Consider the following 18,941-nt stretch of genomic DNA (forward strand, 5'->3'; position numbering starts at 1 on the left):
TACAGGTGTTTGTTCCCTGTAATCGATACCGTAGATGGTTCTGAGAAAGTAGTGTACTGCACCAAAGTTTGAACCACAGAATAGTAGTGTTTTACTATAGTGAGATTCACTTAAAACTGTCAGCATTGAATGTGGACATTTCAAAAATGATTCTCACAAGTACAAACTAGTTGAAGGGGTATTGAGTAGTTTGAGCAAGCAATTACATTTGTTGGTTGTCCCGTTGCGTTGCGTTGCGTTGCTGGCTGCTGGTTGCTTTGCTCTCTGTGCTGAGATAACGATTGATTTACGCCGGCCGAGACCGAGTAGAAAGTGGAAGGGCAGCTTGCCTGTTTTGCTCGGCTGACAGTCGCTTTTGGCACTGACTGTACGGCAGGTTAGCCGTTCTGGCGCTGACTGTACCGATGATCAGCTGTAGTAGTTGCCCGAGACTGGCTGGCGACTACACGCTCTCTCTCGCTCACAAATATATGTCCAATTGTGATTGCTGTTCCAATTCCGTCCATATCGGTCCGGTAGTGTGATCCTTGTGCTTAATTTATTTATTTTTAAAGGTAAGTCACTTTTTCATATTTATTCACATTGTAAATCGTTATGGGATTTCGTGAGTAGGCTTCAACCGGCGAGCGAGCTAGCTCTTTCAGTTCAGCTGACCTGTGTTGCAACGCCGGTATCAACTCAAATCTATTACTTTCTTTGTGAATTTCACAGGTTTTCCTATCACTAATTGCCCTTAAATGCATAATCCATCAAAAGAACAATCATCAAACTACATTATTCCGGGATAATACCTCTGATTCCGAGAATATTTCAACGAAAATCGGATTCCTTTGTTCGTCAGTTCTCATTTGCTATTCACCTATTGATATTATATTGGTTTGCTTTCCTCAACTCCTAACTCCAATCACTCTATCGATTGGATTATTTTGTAATTTCTAATGATTTCTGGGAAATTACGTTCGTGTTGTATTTTCATCGCTCTTACATCGGCTTCTTGGAAATTTGTCTAGGGAATATTCTCGAGAAGAATATAAATTTTATTCTTGCAGAACTTTTCCCATGGAACGTTGATGGTTGTGAAATTACACAAATTATGAACCATGGTATAGCCTAATGTTATTTTCTTTCTAGATGACTCGTTGTTGTTTGTTTTAATTATTGTGCAAGTAATTATAAAATAATTGCATTTGTCTGTCCTATTGTAAATTTTGCTGATAAAAATAATAGTCGATTTCGGTTTTATTGTGTAAATGGTGGAAGTGAAGCCTTTCACACGCCAACATCAAATTTAAATTATCAATGCCAGTATTTTCCCTGATTACTGAAGGTGGAAATTTAAAAATTGCTTAGTATAGGTGATCTCATCCAGCAATCATCGTGAGGTGAGGTACCTACTTTACTAAATCAAGCCTAGAAATAAATTTATCAATCATTGTTATGGACACTGTATTGTGAATATCGGTAGTGAGTTGGTCAGCTTATGCATTCATCTTTTTATATAAATTAAGGAATAATATTCAATTGTAGTAAGCCTATAGAAATGTGAATTACATCTGTAGAATAGTATTTCTTTCCAGATTTGCTTTGTAGTAACTAACTTTACTCAAGATTTTTCATATTTGAGTTGGAATAATTTGTTTTTCTCTTAGTTAATTGCAAAATTCTAGGGTATATTTAATTTTCCCAGATTTTTTTCAAATCAATTAAACCATCCCTTTCATGGTAATAATATAAATACTATATACAGGCGCTATCTTGTTATTTTTATTATTCGTAGAAAATATTTATTTTATCTTAGAACTAGTTCTTATGAACTTCCCCACGCAGTCATTCCATTCTATTCCCACTCTCTATGCTTGTAACCCTTCCTAATATGAGGATTATTAGGGGCTATATTGTCATCAACTAGTTTCCGATATAGGTTCTCGACTGTTATTATATTACATCCGGGGACCTACGGAGTCCACCATCTATTATAAATAATAACGAATAATTTAACAGTAAAATATTAGTAACCTCTATTAAATGTACTTACAGTACTGTATTACAGTGCGATTCTATTCTATCCCTTTCAATATCAAGATCATTGTCTCTCTTTTAGTTTGAAAGAAAATATTATTTCCATTAGAAAAAACTTCTAATATTATTTTTTTCAATCAGTATTCCAGAGAAAATCTTGAAGAATTGTAATCTTTCATTACGATTTCAATGTAAATTGTATTTGAATTCGGCGTTATAGGCCTAATACATTATTATTGAATGAGCATTAATAGGAAAATATTCTCTTTGTTCTCATTGCGTTTTTATCTTCTGTTTTTTCTCCAACATCCATATTATTCTATTATTGAATTTGATGAATAGAAATATCTGAATATAACTTCCCTATTATTCAAAAGTAGAACATTCAATTTAATCGCTTTCATTTTATTCAAAGATTGATGAGGGAAACTAGTTCCCACCCTTCTTCAGTCAATGCAACCTCAAAGTTCTGATCATTTTCTCAATGACTTATTTTCGTCATGAATTTGAAATTGAGTCTAGCATGAACACTCAGTGAGAATAATCCTCGTAACGAAAAGTCTACAGTCCCAGATAGAATTATCCGCTTTCTTTAGAATAGAACATGATCCGATATTCAAATACTGTGTACATGTAGCCTAAGAGGTTGGCATTTTCAAAAATTATCTTTTGAATTTATATTAATGTAACTTATAGAAAATAAAACCATAAGTATAATGGTTTTATGAGGCAGTCTTCTTCTAGCAGTCAATCAAGGTCATTCCGCACTAGGTGGTGTTTCGCAATGCATTCAGTTCTAAAATTGTCGTCTATGTATGGTAATCGATGGAAATTGAAGGCTATGCTATTATTCTACTTATACTCAATCAAATTGTTCTATTATGGAATATTGCTCTTTATTCCATCATTAAGCATGATCTGATCTGATTTCACAGTATTGTATTATATCTTTATCTTTTCTTACCTTGAAATATGTTCTTTCATTCTGTTGTATTTTTAATATAGAAATGATATAATTTGAAGTAATACAGTTTAATCACTCTATCAATGTAGTATGAAGTTAAAATTCTATTAATCAGAATTGGATCATTTTTCAAGTGGTAACTCACTCCACATGTTATTCGATAAACCTGTCATTCACGGAATAAGTTCCAGTTCCAGTCAATTTTACACTCAATTTGAACAATGAATAATTCTCTCAAACTAAAGTAGATCAAGACATGATTTCTATTTTAATTCGATATCAAACTAAGTCTGATAACCCATTTGAATAGGAAAAAGTTGAACGAACAAAGTCGTGAAGAAAGGAAATTGTCATTGGCCACCGAGCCAAATGTGCGAGTAATTTCAAAATAATTATAGTGCACACTCGCAATTGCAAAGAAAAGGGAAAGCGACCGAAGAGATGGGTAGGTCTACTGCCAACTAATTCAAGGGTGATACCACAGATAAGGATGGTTGTGTGTTTTATCGACAGATTTGAGGCCGCGTTGGCGAACAATGTTGGCTCGTTTCCGATGTGTAGTTGTCTTTTTTCCGTGGAGGCGTGTGTGTGAAAAACTTTTCTAATTGCCCGTGATGAAAACTAGGAGTTGGATAGCCCAGTGCACTTTCAGCAGGCTGTTTTTCAATAATTCTATTTCAAGGCCAGATGCAATTCGCTGGCCAATAGGGAAACTTGCGTCACCCGCCGCCGCTCAGAGCTCAGAATAGGCCACCTTTTCTCGGTCACACTTGACATTACTTGACTTTACTCGAGGAAGCGAACTTTTTTGCCGGAACCAGATTCACTATGAATCACCCGATCCAGTCAGTTATTCATCTGGCCTAGTCAGCATTGGTTAAATGGTAAGCATTGATGTGGAATTCTGACTGTTTACAGTGAATCTCACTATATCATCTTGCTCTTCCTATTGGCCAACGCGCATCGATCTCCTTGTTTTACATTGAAAGTGAAATTTATTGCCAGTGCAATTAGAGCACGTGTAGCCTACTAACTAAATCACCATCTCACGTCACCCCTCCGCCCGCGCTCCAAACTACTGCATTTCAATTTAATTAGTATCAACATTTAAGTTTATCACCATGAATATTCAAAGTATCAATTGCAATTCCCACACTGAGCTGAATAAGTTAGTAAACATCATGTTCCTAAATAGCCACTGTATATTAAATGCAATTTCTATGTATGGTTTTTATTTCGCTGAGGATGATGCCCACATGCCCCAACTTATTTAATGAGAGAGATAATGATGATGATTATGATTAGTATTATATTAATAATAATGAGTGAGCTGCCGATCAAGTTGGACTCTAAACCACCGGAAAGTGATTTTTAAGCTCATTACTCAAGAGAGCTCATCTCGAACTTTGGAAGCGTTGTGTTTTCATTTAGAGGGAAAATTTGAAACATGCACATAAGTAACCACATAACCACTCTTTTTATCATCATCTCTGGAATCAGTATGTTATAAAAAATATCATCTTCCTGCTTTTGAATAGAATGAGAATGGTGTATTGAGTGTTAGAGGGTTTCAATCTGATCTTGATCAATTTTTATCTATCAGATAAGCCTTTCTATTCCCCTTAAAGAACAGTCTCAGTTTAATGTTCGAACGTTGAATCATAATACTTTACTGAATCGCCGTTTGATGAGCTCTTGTTACCACTTTCTGTGTTGCTGTGCTGAACATTCGAATCGTTTTCATTCAAGCTTGTTACCACCCTCAAGATCTGGCTGTAATTTGATGAGAGTTTAATATCGAAGCACCAATTGATAGAATAAGGTAGTGCGTTAGTCAGAAAAATATTCATTAACAATGCATCAAATTTGAGATTTATTGAGATAGATACCTCATAGGAATAGACCATACCGGCATCATTCTAGTATCAATGCTTATTCTTTCCTATAATACCTGAGCTTTGTACAGTATTTCCGTTCATTTTCCCCCCAGGATGGTTTACACTTTTCCACTCGATAGGTATCCTATTAAAATAGTTAAACCAAATCGAATGAACATCAACCTTCATTCCTATTATTTTTGCACTGTATTATAAAATCCTACATATTCATCTCATTTCCTTTCTCATACCAATGATAAATAATCGATACAATAAAATAGTACGATGAATCAGAAGAATGCGATTTATTGCCTATTCCCGCTTGTTACTTCAATCAACATCTCAAATTGTTTGAAGTCATTGCATATTATCTGATTTCTGTGTAATGTAGAAATATAAATTATTATTTTCCTTCTTTGTTGTGCATTCAATTTTATTGTTCATGTAAATAAGCCACAACGAACCACATGGTTTGCCGGCGCCTCGTGTATTGTTGGCTCACATTTGACCTTGTCCTTCAACTACTAAAGAAAGAGGTCTCACCTCTTTATTCCGTGCTCCAAGAAGTCATTGTTGGGCTCATATATCTAGGTAATTTGTTCGCGGCACTACCTAGAATTCATTGAATGTTGTCACTAGCCTATCATAGTCGATTTCTATCATACATAACAGGTTTTCATGCTAACAACAGCTTCCTAGTTCCTTAATCTCAGTTTGTACTGTCATTGATTCCAGTAGATGCAAGATTAATCTTCAGATCATGACTTTCCTATCTCGTAGAGTTGTTTTCATTATCATAAATCGATGGGACAAGTTACAAATATCAAATACTTTCCTGTATCATGTTAAGACACCGAATAATGTTAAGTCATTAATGCACAGGCATGTATGCTAAAATTCCAAACCTAGATCTAGGTACTTTTTGAATTCACCTAACGGAAATCAAGACTGGACCATATAAACACATGTAAACACTACCATGTTCTACAATGTGTTCGTGTTATATAGAGGTCGATCGCGATCACACTTGAAGCAACATATCGACCTGACCGTTCCGTTCGTATCATAAGAAGCCTACGATGTTGAAAAATGTTATATAACATATATAAAATATGATGAAGATGATTATAATGATGATGTCAATATTATGGTAATAGTTTTTGCTCTGGTAATGACATAAGTTCATGGTCAAGAAATAAGAATGCAATCCCCAATATTCTTGAGCCCTATTGACACTATGCCAGCTTGGAGGCAAGAGTTTAGACAGCACATGTAGCTTAAATAAAGTAACATGGACCAAACTTCTTGTCTTCCAACTAGTCACTAGTTCACAGAAATTTGCTAATACTACCTATCTATAGAGGAAAGAATTTAATGAAATAATCTTGAAGTGAATTGATCAAGTAATAAAATGGCATCTGCATTATACAACATTAAAACTACATAAATGGGAAAAGCATTATCGTTAGGTTAAAGCAAATAAGAATATTCTTCTTACAAGAAAGTTGAGCTTATTCGAGGCGAAATGGGGCAGAAATATAATGAAGTTAACTAATATGGATAATTGAGTTAGAATTTAACTCAAATATAGCTCATTTTCAAGCACCGATGAAGTTAATTATATCACCTTAAATTTATGCAAAAAGTGAAATCATTTGTTACAATATCATTATTTTTTGTGTGATGATTCATTCCGCTGGCATGCTGAAATGCCAATTTGTCGTTAGCCAGCAAGTCAAGAATTAAGTACTCAATGTCAGAAACGTGTATTGTTATGTCTCTTATCTTAGACAAGATAAAACTGTTGAAGTAAATTGTTTCATAGTGATAATTTTTTCACATCAATAGAAAAAATTGAATGAATTTATTTCTATTACTGACTCAAGTAGGTTGCATTAACATTTAAATACTTTTTGATAATATTGGATTTAATGTCAACAATCCGTTTGATTTTCAAGATTCTTTATCTTTTTATAGAGTAACCAAAGAAAATTATGTTTCGTTTTGTTACTTATTTAGGCCTACGTAATTGCTTTGTTTAAAAACACTTTTTTATGTGCTTGATATTAGTACTTACTGGTAATGTACTATCAACTAATGAAATATAATTCAGATTTTTAAAATACTACATTACAAATTGACAAAAGCAGAATTAAAATTAGATAGTTTTGATACTCTACTTTTGTATTCTACTTGCGAGTAGAGCTTTCAAGTTAGTCAGCGAATTACAGTGAGAGAGTTCAAATACGTGAGAGATTTCCTATTTTTACATTCAGTCTCAACTCCATATGGCTTTAATGTGGTTGGAAACACGAGCATCTCATTCCCATTGATCGGCTGTTTCGAATCGCTGTTTAGCATCTGAGAATTTTGCCATTTGAAGGAAAGTAAGTGGCTTCGGAAGTGTCTCACATTTCAACAGAAGTGACATAAGGAAAGCAAGCTTTTGTAAACCGGAAGAGCATCTTGAAATATAAGCCGGAAATGACGGTCAAGACTTCAGTAGAGGGTATCCTGTTGTTATAGATGTCGGAAAAACTAAAGACACATTGATTAGGGAATAATCATCGGAACGCAAATGTCGCATTCTTCTTGTCATTTGCATGCATCACAGCCCAAATTACGTCTGTCGTGCTCACATAACCAGATGTACAATGTTAGTGACATATGGTGATAGTTCTTTTCTAATAGTGTTTATTCGTGGACCAGAAAACTTTTCCCTTCAAAATTCATACATTTTATATTCATTCTATCATTCACATATATAGGCCTATACAGGGTGGGTGAAAAGTCCGAGAACAGCTTAATATCTCATACACAAAGGTTATTTGACGGTGGGTGTGATTGGGGATCCTACGCAAATTGAAAATAATACTTAACTATGACTTCAAAAATCTGGTCCGCCATCTTGGATCCGCCATATTGAATGCAACTTTATTTTTTTAAATAGGAAGGTGGTCATGCGATACATGATTTCGATACGAAATTTCAAGAAACAATGAATGGCGAAAACCGCATATAGATATCTCAAAGCGTTCAGAAGATATTCACATTATTAATCAATACCACTTATGTATTTCATTTCTGATATGCATGATATTGAATAATAATGTGAATATCTTCTGAACGGTTTGATATATCGATGTGCGGTTTTCATCATTCATTTTTTCTTGAAATTTCGTATCGAAATCATGTATCGCATGACAACCATCCCATTAAAAAAAAAAGTTGCATTCAATATGGCGGACCAGATTTTTGAAGTCATACTTAAGTATTATTTTCAATTTGCGTAGAATCCCCAATCACACCTACCGTCAAATAACCTTTGTGTATGAGATATTAAGCCATTCTCGGACTTTTTTCTCTCCGTTGTGCTTTGAATAGTATTGATTAATAATGTGAATATTCTAAACTGTTTGCGATATCGATATGCGGTTTCGCCATTCATTTTTTATTGAAATTTCGTACTGTCAAATATCCTTTGTGTATGAGATATTAAGCCGTTCTCGGACTTTTTACCCACTCTGTATGTGTACCTGACATTTACCTGATCTACAGATCTGACTCCAATATCAAATCAGATACAATCAAAGACTGAAAATAGAGGCTAGAGACTTATCATCATCATCATAATATGACTTAGAGACTTATCATAATAATTGTAATTTCTTATCAAGTCCATATTGGCGGGGGATTTTTGGGGGGAAACTTAGGGGACGTAAGTCTCTTTGTATGTCATTTTTGCACTATATAAAATGATAATTTTTAATGAAAGTTTATATTTTCTAGGAGGTGAACCCAAAACCCCCTTTTCATCCCTTTACTCAATCCTGGATCCATCATCGACCACTGGACTGTATCCACATCCAGCTTTCTTTTGTCTTGATAGGACGGCAAGAAACATAGTTTTTCATTATTTTCTCCACTCTAGTTCAATCTTTTTCAGCTTCACTGTAGTATTTACTAGCTATCACAGTATACGATGATTCTATTTTTTTTTCTCTTTAGTCCGGATCATACTCGTATTGATCAAATTTTTGTATTGGAATAGCATAAGAAATTTATTTATCTGTTCTAATACAAAAGTTCCATGAAATACAATTGTATGTGTTGTGCAATAATATTTCCCTCCCAACTCGCAATGACGGAGCGGCCTTATAATTGCAAGTCCATTTTTATGCCATTTTATTCTTCTATATGAGAGAAACTGATCAATTTCAGTAAGAAAATTATGAATTCATCTTGTTTAACTGAACCTTCATTCATTTGTTGAGTTCACATTCAGTTACATTAATGTAGTATCGAAACCAGGAACGGATGTGAAACTTATATGATGAAAATTTATATATTGACATGTTTTACTTGAACTGCTTTCATTTGCTAGGATTACACTCAATTAATTATTAGGATATAATTCTATCATTAACTTATATTTTATTTATAGAATAGAATATTATTGTATTTCGTATTATAAAATAATATTTATTGTATCATATATTATGATACAATATTACACTACTTTTCGATGATAGTATCAAGATACGAAAAGGCAGAAAAAGTCCATCTGGCCAAGATGCATAACTCAATCTAGAACAAATTTTATTCAGAAAATTACTGATGCATTATGCACTCAATATCCAATGGAAAGATGGAGAAACTCGCATACTAGTTATCATGCAAATTCGTATGTGAGTTCAGAGGAAGTGCTCTTATCATATTTTCTCTCTCTGATTATATGCTTGCTATTGCACGTAAGCGACAACGTGAGCACACGCAAGTACACGAGTAGAGGAAGAGGAGGAGAAAAAGGAGCAGGAGGAGGAGGAGGAGGAGAAGCCACCTGTTGGCCTTAATGGTAGGTAGTTGCTGAAAATGGCGAACCGGTTCTCCTCTATCATCTTCTCTTTTCTCCTCTTCATATTAATTGAAGTCCCTCTCTCTTTCTCTCTGCTGAACGCAATGCGTCCGTCCGTCTGTCCCGATGACTGCTATTACGTGGATGACGATCACGACCACTCGCCCAACCTAACCTAACCCATCCCCCCCACCGTTTGCACTTGTTTCAAAACCGCTCAAATTCACAACCGAGAGAACTGACTCTCGGTCACTTCGTGAGCTGCAAACTGATTTTGATAACGTAGGTCATTCACTGAATCTGAACGTAAACCGAATCTTTCGCCCAACTAAAACTGTTGATGATTTTCAGTTATTGTTGAATATCTTCAAAATTGGTTGGTAGATTCCTGTGTAAGAAAATACTCAATTTTAAATGAATTGTAGTTGTTATTAACTCATTGTTAAGTATAACGTTGGTTTAGTCAGAGAAACACAAATTCATACACTCATAGGTAGAATAAATAACATAATAAACAATCATAATATAAGAATATTCAGTCATAATATTATAGTCATAAAAAAGGCATCTACACCCTTTTAATTCATTCCAATCACATTATGAAGTTAATGTGAACCCATCCAAATCATTCAGTTTTCATCAGCTGTATCTTATTACTGTAGAACCATTAGACTACAGTTTTCATGCTCCTTGGTAATTCATTAGACGGTGCCAATTGAATGTCATTGAACAGTATCAAATTTGAAATTAAAGTTGATAAAACAATAATTAATATTCGCATTAGCGGGTTATTCCATTGTTCCAATATAATATAAATAATAGACTTTAACATAGGTGTCATTTCCATTATTCTGTTTATTACTGAACAATTATTTAAAATTGACCGAACGTAGGGAGGTCTATGTTTCAACTCGAGTTGCTTTTGTCTGTCTGTATGTAACGCGATTACGGCCAAACGCGTTGATAGAATTCGATGAGATTTGGCAGGAATATTCCATTTTCAACTGCACGTCGATGTATACACAAGGTTTTTTGAAATTTTTCATTTTGAGAATAATATGAAAAGAAAAGGAATTCCCTCCATAACGGGATACAAACTGGATAAATCATTATATGGGATACAAATTCAAACGTGAACTGAGTTTATTAACATAAGTGAGTTTTGGATCTTGGAGAAAACAAATAACAGTTTTTAAGAGTAAATAATTATGATTCAACTGGGAATTGTGATTCAATTGAATCAACTAGAACAGGTGACATCAGATACTTGTGGATGACAAAACTGCGTGAGGTCTACTGTTCACAGAACTACTAGTATACCACTGCTCGTAAGAGTGGTGATGGCCGGCCCTGCCGTCAGAAAAAGGAGAGTTTTCCGGAATAAGGAAATAGGACTCCGAGCCACCAAAGTAGGATGATTTTCCGCAGGTTGATCGTGATAGAGATGGAAAGGCTAGGGCTCACACCCTTTTCTTGCACAAGTGTATTAATGAGTTCAATTGAATGTCATTGTACAGCTATCAAATTTGAAATTGAGGTTGATTAAATAAGTATATTATATACATTTTCAGATAATACATAGTTTTAAATATATATATATTTATATATTCCAACGGTTAATGAGTAAAAATGAAGTCGTACTACGCGAAGAAAAAATAATTTCTCCAATACACATCTCCGATTGATTTTTGAGTACCAGATATTAACGAGGAGTATCATAACTCTTCAAGAGTAAACTCAAACTCATAAAGAGTTTTTATAATTTCGTTTATCCCCCAATATTTTCAATAATAACACATAGCTTATAAAAATAATTGAAGATTTATTTTGCAACTTTTTCATCGTATATCAAATATGGCAAATGAAGGCAGGTTTCTCTGTGTTTGTTGCAGATTCCTGAAAAAATTGCACAAGTATGGGGTAGTGTGCATACGATTGGAATGATAAGCGATTTCAACATCTATTCGACGCTCAACGCAAGACACTATCAGCGCGCTCCGTCCGATTTTGGAATAATCCTGCGTTCAACGAACAAACGATTAGATGCAGAATCAGGCGGCGCACTGTTTTCCATGTCTTGCGATTCAAACACGGCGCGCGACTGCTGGATAGTTGCAATGAGACTTGCCAAGGTAATTTCTCCAATATTATCCAAATTTAAATTCAAACAACACAAATGCAAAAACAAAGTGCAACACAAAATGCAAATACACAATATAAATAGAATACTAGGAGGTAGGAATGAACACAATATATGTTAGAAAGATTAATCATTCAACGAGTAGGCCTATAAGTTTACAATCAAGTTCTCACAGAGTATCAAATAATTGCTAGAGTTTTCAAAATGTCATCCACGAAATATGTTCATAATTCTTTCACTTTTTGTGGTCTGGAGTTGTTTGTTAAATCAATTGAGGCGAGCTTTCTATAGTGGGAATCACTTGAAGCTGTCAAAACTATTTGAATAGAAAACGTATTGCTACTAGTCTATTTATAAGCAATGTTGATAGTTTGAAGGAAATCTAATTCTAGTGTAACATCCAACAATCGAATTTTATTTTCCAAAAAATATTACAAGAATAAAAATTTACAATAAAAATTATTCAGGATATTCTTATATACATAATATATCCTTCTGTCTGTAGGGAAGAAACTGGGAAAATCGTAAACAACGATTTTGAAGAAAATCTCATCGGAAAAATATCTTGAAACAATAATTTGTAATAATTATTATTACATCCTGCAAGTGATTCTAGTCTGCAAGCCCCGGGTCTTGATATTAAACTGATAATTCAGCTTTGGGAGAAATGGAGATTTAGAAGCTCATTTCGAATTAATTCTTGTAGAGATTCAGTAGCTAAATTAATATGTACTCAGTTTGTTCGTCTTATTTTTTCATATGCATTTGTATGAAATGGGAACAACATCCTTTGCAGCCAAAACTCCTAAAATCAAACTTGAGTCTTGATATGTTGTTTACAGTAAACTATATCTTTGTTATAGTAACCAAGAAAGAAGAATAAAATTAATTACCTCATATTTGAATAAAATTGAATTAATTGAATAAACCCATTATTAAGGATCGTATTTATAACCAATCCTTAGAATGAACTTAGGACGTTTTGGTTGCCTAGCTATCAAGAAGTATTGATTGACTCTTTCTATTGAATGCTAGGCAAGTTAGGTAGAAAACGTTTAGAAGTACGATCCTAAATCTTACAAGTTAATAAAGTAGATTTATAAGGTGATAAATTATTCAACAATGATAGAATAATCCATTCTAATTAATAATTTAAATTATCAAGAAAATTATTAATACATCACACACTAAAATAACAATCTGAATTGGTGCATTCTGTAGTTTGGAGGGAATCTAACAAAATCTGCTATGAAGTTGTATTGATTGTTCCTCATTTCGTGAACACCACTATCATATCACAATTAATCAATTACCTTCTCACTTCTCATCCTAATAACATGAAATTAAGTTGTGCAATAACGCATAGTTGAGCTGTACGAATCGCAAACTCCAAACTACTAAATTAGCGCAATTTGCTCAATGCACCTGCTGGCGAGCAGTGCAGCAATTGCTTAAATGTTACAGCTTCACCAATCATTTCAAACCTTCACAGTAATCAATGTCCAATAACAATGCTTGTTTAGCTAGGAAACAAGAATGATTGATGGCTTTTCCATATCTATCTTTTGATAAATTACTTACTATATTATCTTTCTCAGAAACATTTATATTTTATTTTGAAGCTTATTCGCTCAATAATTATTGATAATTGTGATATGTAGATTCATTTTTCCGGATCTGAAGTCATGACCAAAATCAATATCACAGTACTATCGTAACGTGTCAGTCATTCTTTGCTTGGCAAATTATTCAATAGATTTTCCTATGCTCTCTTCATCATCGACTTCATTGTATGGTTAAAGAAATTTCATTTTTTCAATTCTTCTACTATTCTAATGGATTTTGTGTTTGTTTTTGTTACAGTATGGAAAGCAATTACGAGATAATTACAGAGCCTACAAGACTAAAACCGTGGAGACTAATCAATATAGTAGTCATTCTATTTCAAGAGTAAGTACTAAGAATCGTACTCACTTTAACATTATCGTATCCAGGCGAATGATAGAAAATTATGTCGTGTAAAACGATTTTTCGGACTAAAGAGCCCCCCAAGAACTGGCTCAAAATGCCTTTGGTAATGTCAGCTGTTTTATTTAAAGCAGTGGAAAGTCAAGAGAAATATTAAAGTAGAATTGATTGCATGCAATCAATAGTCTACCTACAGCTGATTCGTAATGATGAATTATTACAATATTTTTTCCTCATGCACTTCCAATGTTATCCTGTTACATCCTCAAAAAGGGAGAAGGATTGAGTCAATTTTGAAGGGTAACGTACTCGATCTGTATGATAACAAATAATATTTATTATTAAAGTTGATTGATGAAGGCAATCGAAAGTTATCGTTGAACATAGTTATCTAAAAAACACACAAACCAACACTTCACGGAGCTTTCAACAAATTGCGACAGTTTGTTGTAAATTTCTAAGAAAATACTGCAATGTTTTGTCGTCAACCTGAGGAAATCTTTTTGTTTGACACTCAGTGTCGGTAAAGATCAAAGAAGGAAGTTAACAAAATGTGGAAAACTTGCTGCTGCGCTCAAAATGAGTAGCAACTTGTAAAAGGTATTGCTTCTCTGTGATTTGTGTCACGTTTTTGATTTGATGGCCGATCAACAAAATCACTACGTGTCTTTTTCAGAAAGTTAGTAATACTGCCGTTGCATTTGAGCTCACCACTCATCAGCTATTATGTCACTGCCACTACATGAATCCCTGGCTGCCTTCAACGAGGCTCTTGAAACAGGCAGCCACATTCTCAACACTAATGCTCATGCCCAATTCAACTCCCCAACTTCACCAATTATCTGGCATCAAGTTTTCCACTTCATTGCTCTATACAGCAATCTGTTTTTTTTACAGAAAATTTACAACTTTTTGGTGGAAAACTATTTGCGGACAACTTTGGTGTGAACACTACTTCAGTTTGTATATAAAAAAACTTCAAAACAATGAACGTCTGCCAGCAGCATTTTTCTGACAACATTCTCTCAAGCCATTGTCCTAGCTTCTTTCCGTTTCCCAAAATTCCATAGTGTATTTGACCACAGGACAGTGTTTTTCTGAAGCTCACAGGGTCCACTTGCTGTCTCTCTCTCTCTCTCTCTCTCTCTCTCTCTCTCTCTCTCTCTCTCTCTCTCTCTCTCTCTATTGTAACATACATAAATAAAGAAATCTAATCTCTCTCTCACACTCACTTTCTCTCTTACTAGCTACCCTTGAATACCTTACCTGGGAGTTGTAAGCTCAATAATATAAATATTACATTAGGTACTCTGCAGATTTTCGGTGAGTTGTTCTTTTATATATTCATTGCATGTACTTGTTTCTGTAGAGATATCACTTGTTTCTTTTCTATTCAATACAGTCCACTTTACATCAAAATTATTGATTACCAATTTAAAATCAAATAAATTTCGTAAAGTTGAACCTTAGAGTTTACATTGGTCATCCAGGCCGAATTTTATTGGCTATTTTTTATTCAAATATTTGGCAAGCACTTATCCAATTTATTGTAAATCGTTTGTGCATGCTAGGGTTCAAACTGTTTGTACATTATGAATTGAGCCGATCAAGTTGGTTCACTCTTATCTCTATTGTCCGATCGGAACCGTTACTTTGCAATGCTGATAACGTTATCGCTTAGCTTGCTTCGTCTATTGAGCTTTCTCTGTTCATTTGTACTAACATTATCATTTTGCTTGCTTGAATCATCAATGAAATCGTTCATTGTTGCATTCGTAATTTTATTCGAAAATTAGTAAATGAAAATCATTAAGACCTTTCCAATATCCAATCATGAGTGAAAAGAAGTTAAAGCTCAAACGAGCTAAACTTGAGCAATATTTCTATCGTATTCAACGTACTTTCGATTTGTCGAAAAAGGCTTTAAAAGAAGAAGCTAGTGCTAAACAATTTCTAATTCTCTATAGTTCCACTCTTAAAACTGTTCAGGATTATGAAGCTGTTGAAATGGAAATACAGAGCTTGAAATGGAAAAAGACCCGGAATTTGTACCCAAATTTAGTAGTTCACATATGGAAATGTTCGAACATATGGAAGCAATTGCTAGTGAATTGAAAAAAAACGCAGTCAGGTTGTACCTAGTGTTTCTACCCCGGCTCAACCTGTATCTTCCAATAAGGATTCGTCTAATATTTTACCGAAAATTGAAATTCCTGTGTTCGACGGAGATCAATCAAAATGGGCGGTATTCTACGAAATGTTTAAATGCATGATTCATGACAACAAATCGATTCCAAATCAACAAAAGGTCCAATATCTGGTGTCCAAACTATCTGGAGAAGCGGCTAATATTTCACGTCATCTACCACCTATTGCTAATAATTATGAAATTATTTGGGATGCATTAATCAAGCGGTTCAATGACCCCCGCTCACTCTCAAATGTGTACTTGAAACAAATTTTCGAATTCAATTGTCTAAAATCTGAGTCTCGTGCAGGTTTAGTTTCTATAGTCGATCAGTTCTGTGGTTCAATTACTGCTTTAAAAACGCCTACGAGGTGAAGATGTATCTGATGCAATATTTCTGTTCCAAGCGTTGAAAATTTTAGATCCTGTTTCTCGAAAGGCATTTGAAGCTTCAGTTCATACTAAGGATGATCCCACATATACTGATTTTGTTTCATTCATCGAAAGGCAGATTAAATCGTTACCGCATGACGAATCGTCTAAACAATGCAAGCCAGTAGTGAAACCAATACCAAAATCCAAAGTGTTGGTTGTTCAATCGAATTCGCAAGTGACCAAATCACCGGTAAAAATATCAGAATGTCTGAAATGTTCGATGACAAATCATAAATTGATCAATTGTCGTCTTTTTCGTCAGTTATCACCTTGGGACAGTTTTCGTTTTGGTAAGGAGAAGGGTTGCTGTTTGAAATGTTTCTCGCCAGCCCATCATAGTAAAGATTGTACTTCTTCCAACTGCGAGGAATGTAGTCAGAAGCATAATTCGCTTTTACATTTCGGAAATGCTTCAAATTCGTCATCAAATTCGGATGCGAAAAAGGTAGAAAATAATACTATTACCTGTTGTTCTATCGATTCGAAGTCGGCACCGTATAGTGTTCTACTATCAACTGCTCAAGTCGAGGTACCTGATAAGAGAGGTAGATTGCACAAAATAAGAGTTTTAGTTGATTCAGCTAGTCAAAGTCATTTCATTACTCGTAAACTTTGTCGTAAATTGCAACTATCGATTTCTCCTTTCCAATTAATTGTGAATGGTTTTGGCGGAAATTCGCAATCAGTTTTTGGTCGTACTTTTGTCACGCTTCAATCTCGACTCGATTCTAGTGTTAAATTTTCCATTGAACCATTAGTTGTCGAAAAAATCATGGAACAGCTTCCCACTAGTAAAATGATAATTCTAAATTATCAAATTTGTTTGGTCTTCGACTTGCTGATGAAAGTTATCACATTCCCAGCGAAATTGACGCTATTATAGGAGCTGAATTAGTGCCCTATATTTTCCGAAATGGTCGTGTGGAAATTGATTCGAATTATTTGATGGCCTTGGAAAGTGTTTTCGGTTATATTTTGATGGGTAGAGCTATTTTAACTCAATCTTCAGAAAATTCAACGTGTTTGATGACTTGTCTAACATCACCGTTGGATAAGTTAGTTCGAAAATTTTGGGAAGTGGAAAGCGTTCCAGATGTAGGAAAACAACTCACTGCTGATGAGTTGGAATGCGAGAAGGATTTTGCATCGTCCGTTCGTCGTGAAAATTCGGGTAGATTCGTTGTCTCATTATCGTTTTCAAAATTCCCTGATTGTCTTGGTGATTCTTATGCTATGTCAGAACGTCGACTCATCAGTTTGGAGAAACGACTGGCACGTGATCCAAACATGCGTTTAGTGTATCACGATGTCCTCTTGGATTATCTCAAACAAGGACACATGGAATTGATAAAAAATCAGAGTGATAAAAGTGGTTATTTTATACCTCATCATGCTGTAATCAAAACTCAGAGTCAATCAACGCCTTTGCGTATTGTCTTTGACGCAGGCGCGAAAACTACTACTGGAGTATCATTGAATGATATACTTCATATCGGCCCCAAGTTGCAAACGGATATTTTCGTTCTGTTAGTCAATTTTCGGTTATTTTCTATCGCTGTAACTGCTGATATAAAGCAGATGTATAGACAGACTCTTGTCGATGAATCGTGTCGCAAATTTCAGCGTTTGTTATGGAGATTTTCGTCCAATGATCCCATACAAATTTTTGAATTAAAAACTGTCGTATTTGGTCTGAGTGAGTCACCGTTTCTAGCTCTCAGAACTGTCCATCAACTTGTTCAAGAAGAAGGTGAAAATTTCCCTGATGCTAAAGCTCGTATTCCGAGTGACATGTTTATGGTGATTTGTGACAAGTGTGTCTTCTTTAGGTGAAGCAAATCGTCTTTGTAGTCAGGCTAAAGAATTGTTCGAGAGAGGCGGATTCGAACTTACTAAATGGAGTTCCAATTCACCTGAATTGATGAGTGATTTCTCGGAAGATGAAAAATCGGCCTTGTCTAAAGATTTCGAGATGGGAATTTGTTGGCTGTCCTAGGTTTGAAATGGCAACCTGGTAGTGATTCGTTTTGTTTTTCAGTGAATCCTAATCAGTCTGTTCCTACCAAACGTCACATTTTATCGGTAGTAGCACGCATTTTCGATCCTTTGGGACTCTTGTCACCCCTAACTTTGTTTCTTAAATGTTTAATTAAACAATTATGGAATGCTGGTCTTGATGGGACGATTCAGTACCTCCCTCTATTGCGCTTCAATGGGAGACATGTCAGAAGGAGTTCCCTTTATTGTCCAATCTCTTCATACCACGTCATTTAGGAGTGATGAATGATTCGAAAATTACTGTCATTGGTTTCTGTGATGCATCGACTTTAGGTTATGGTGGTGTGATCTACATAAAATCTCAAATGGATATGCACCTGCAACTATCACATTGTTGTGCGCTAAATCAAAAGTCGCGCCATCTAAGACTTATTCATACCTAGGCTTGAATTATGCGCGGCGCTCTTGCTCGCTGAATTAATACAGGTTGTTGTCTC

At 34.8% G+C, this 18,941-nt stretch overlaps 1 protein-coding gene across 2 annotated transcripts in view; it reads left to right on the forward strand.

Annotated features, from left to right (window-relative positions):
- Positions 1–421: 421 nt before the first annotated feature.
- Positions 422–18,941, forward strand: part of LOC120348781 (growth factor receptor-bound protein 14-like) — a 31,707-nt gene continuing 13,187 nt past the window's right edge. Inside the window, exons 1-3 of one of the 2 annotated variants that reach the window (XM_039424399.1) lie at positions 422–554; positions 11,608–11,847; positions 13,719–13,805. In XM_039424399.1, the coding sequence (XP_039280333.1) occupies positions 11,656–11,847; positions 13,719–13,805 (279 nt within the window). In that variant the 5' untranslated portion in view covers positions 422–554; positions 11,608–11,655. Of the gene's footprint in view, positions 555–9,697; positions 9,716–11,607; positions 11,848–13,718; positions 13,806–18,941 lie in introns of those variants that run through there. The other variant, XM_039424398.1, reaches the window with a different exon arrangement.

This window comes from Nilaparvata lugens, chromosome 3 (assembly GCF_014356525.2).
Source record: "Nilaparvata lugens isolate BPH chromosome 3, ASM1435652v1, whole genome shotgun sequence".
Lineage (NCBI taxonomy): Eukaryota > Metazoa > Arthropoda > Insecta > Hemiptera > Delphacidae > Nilaparvata > Nilaparvata lugens.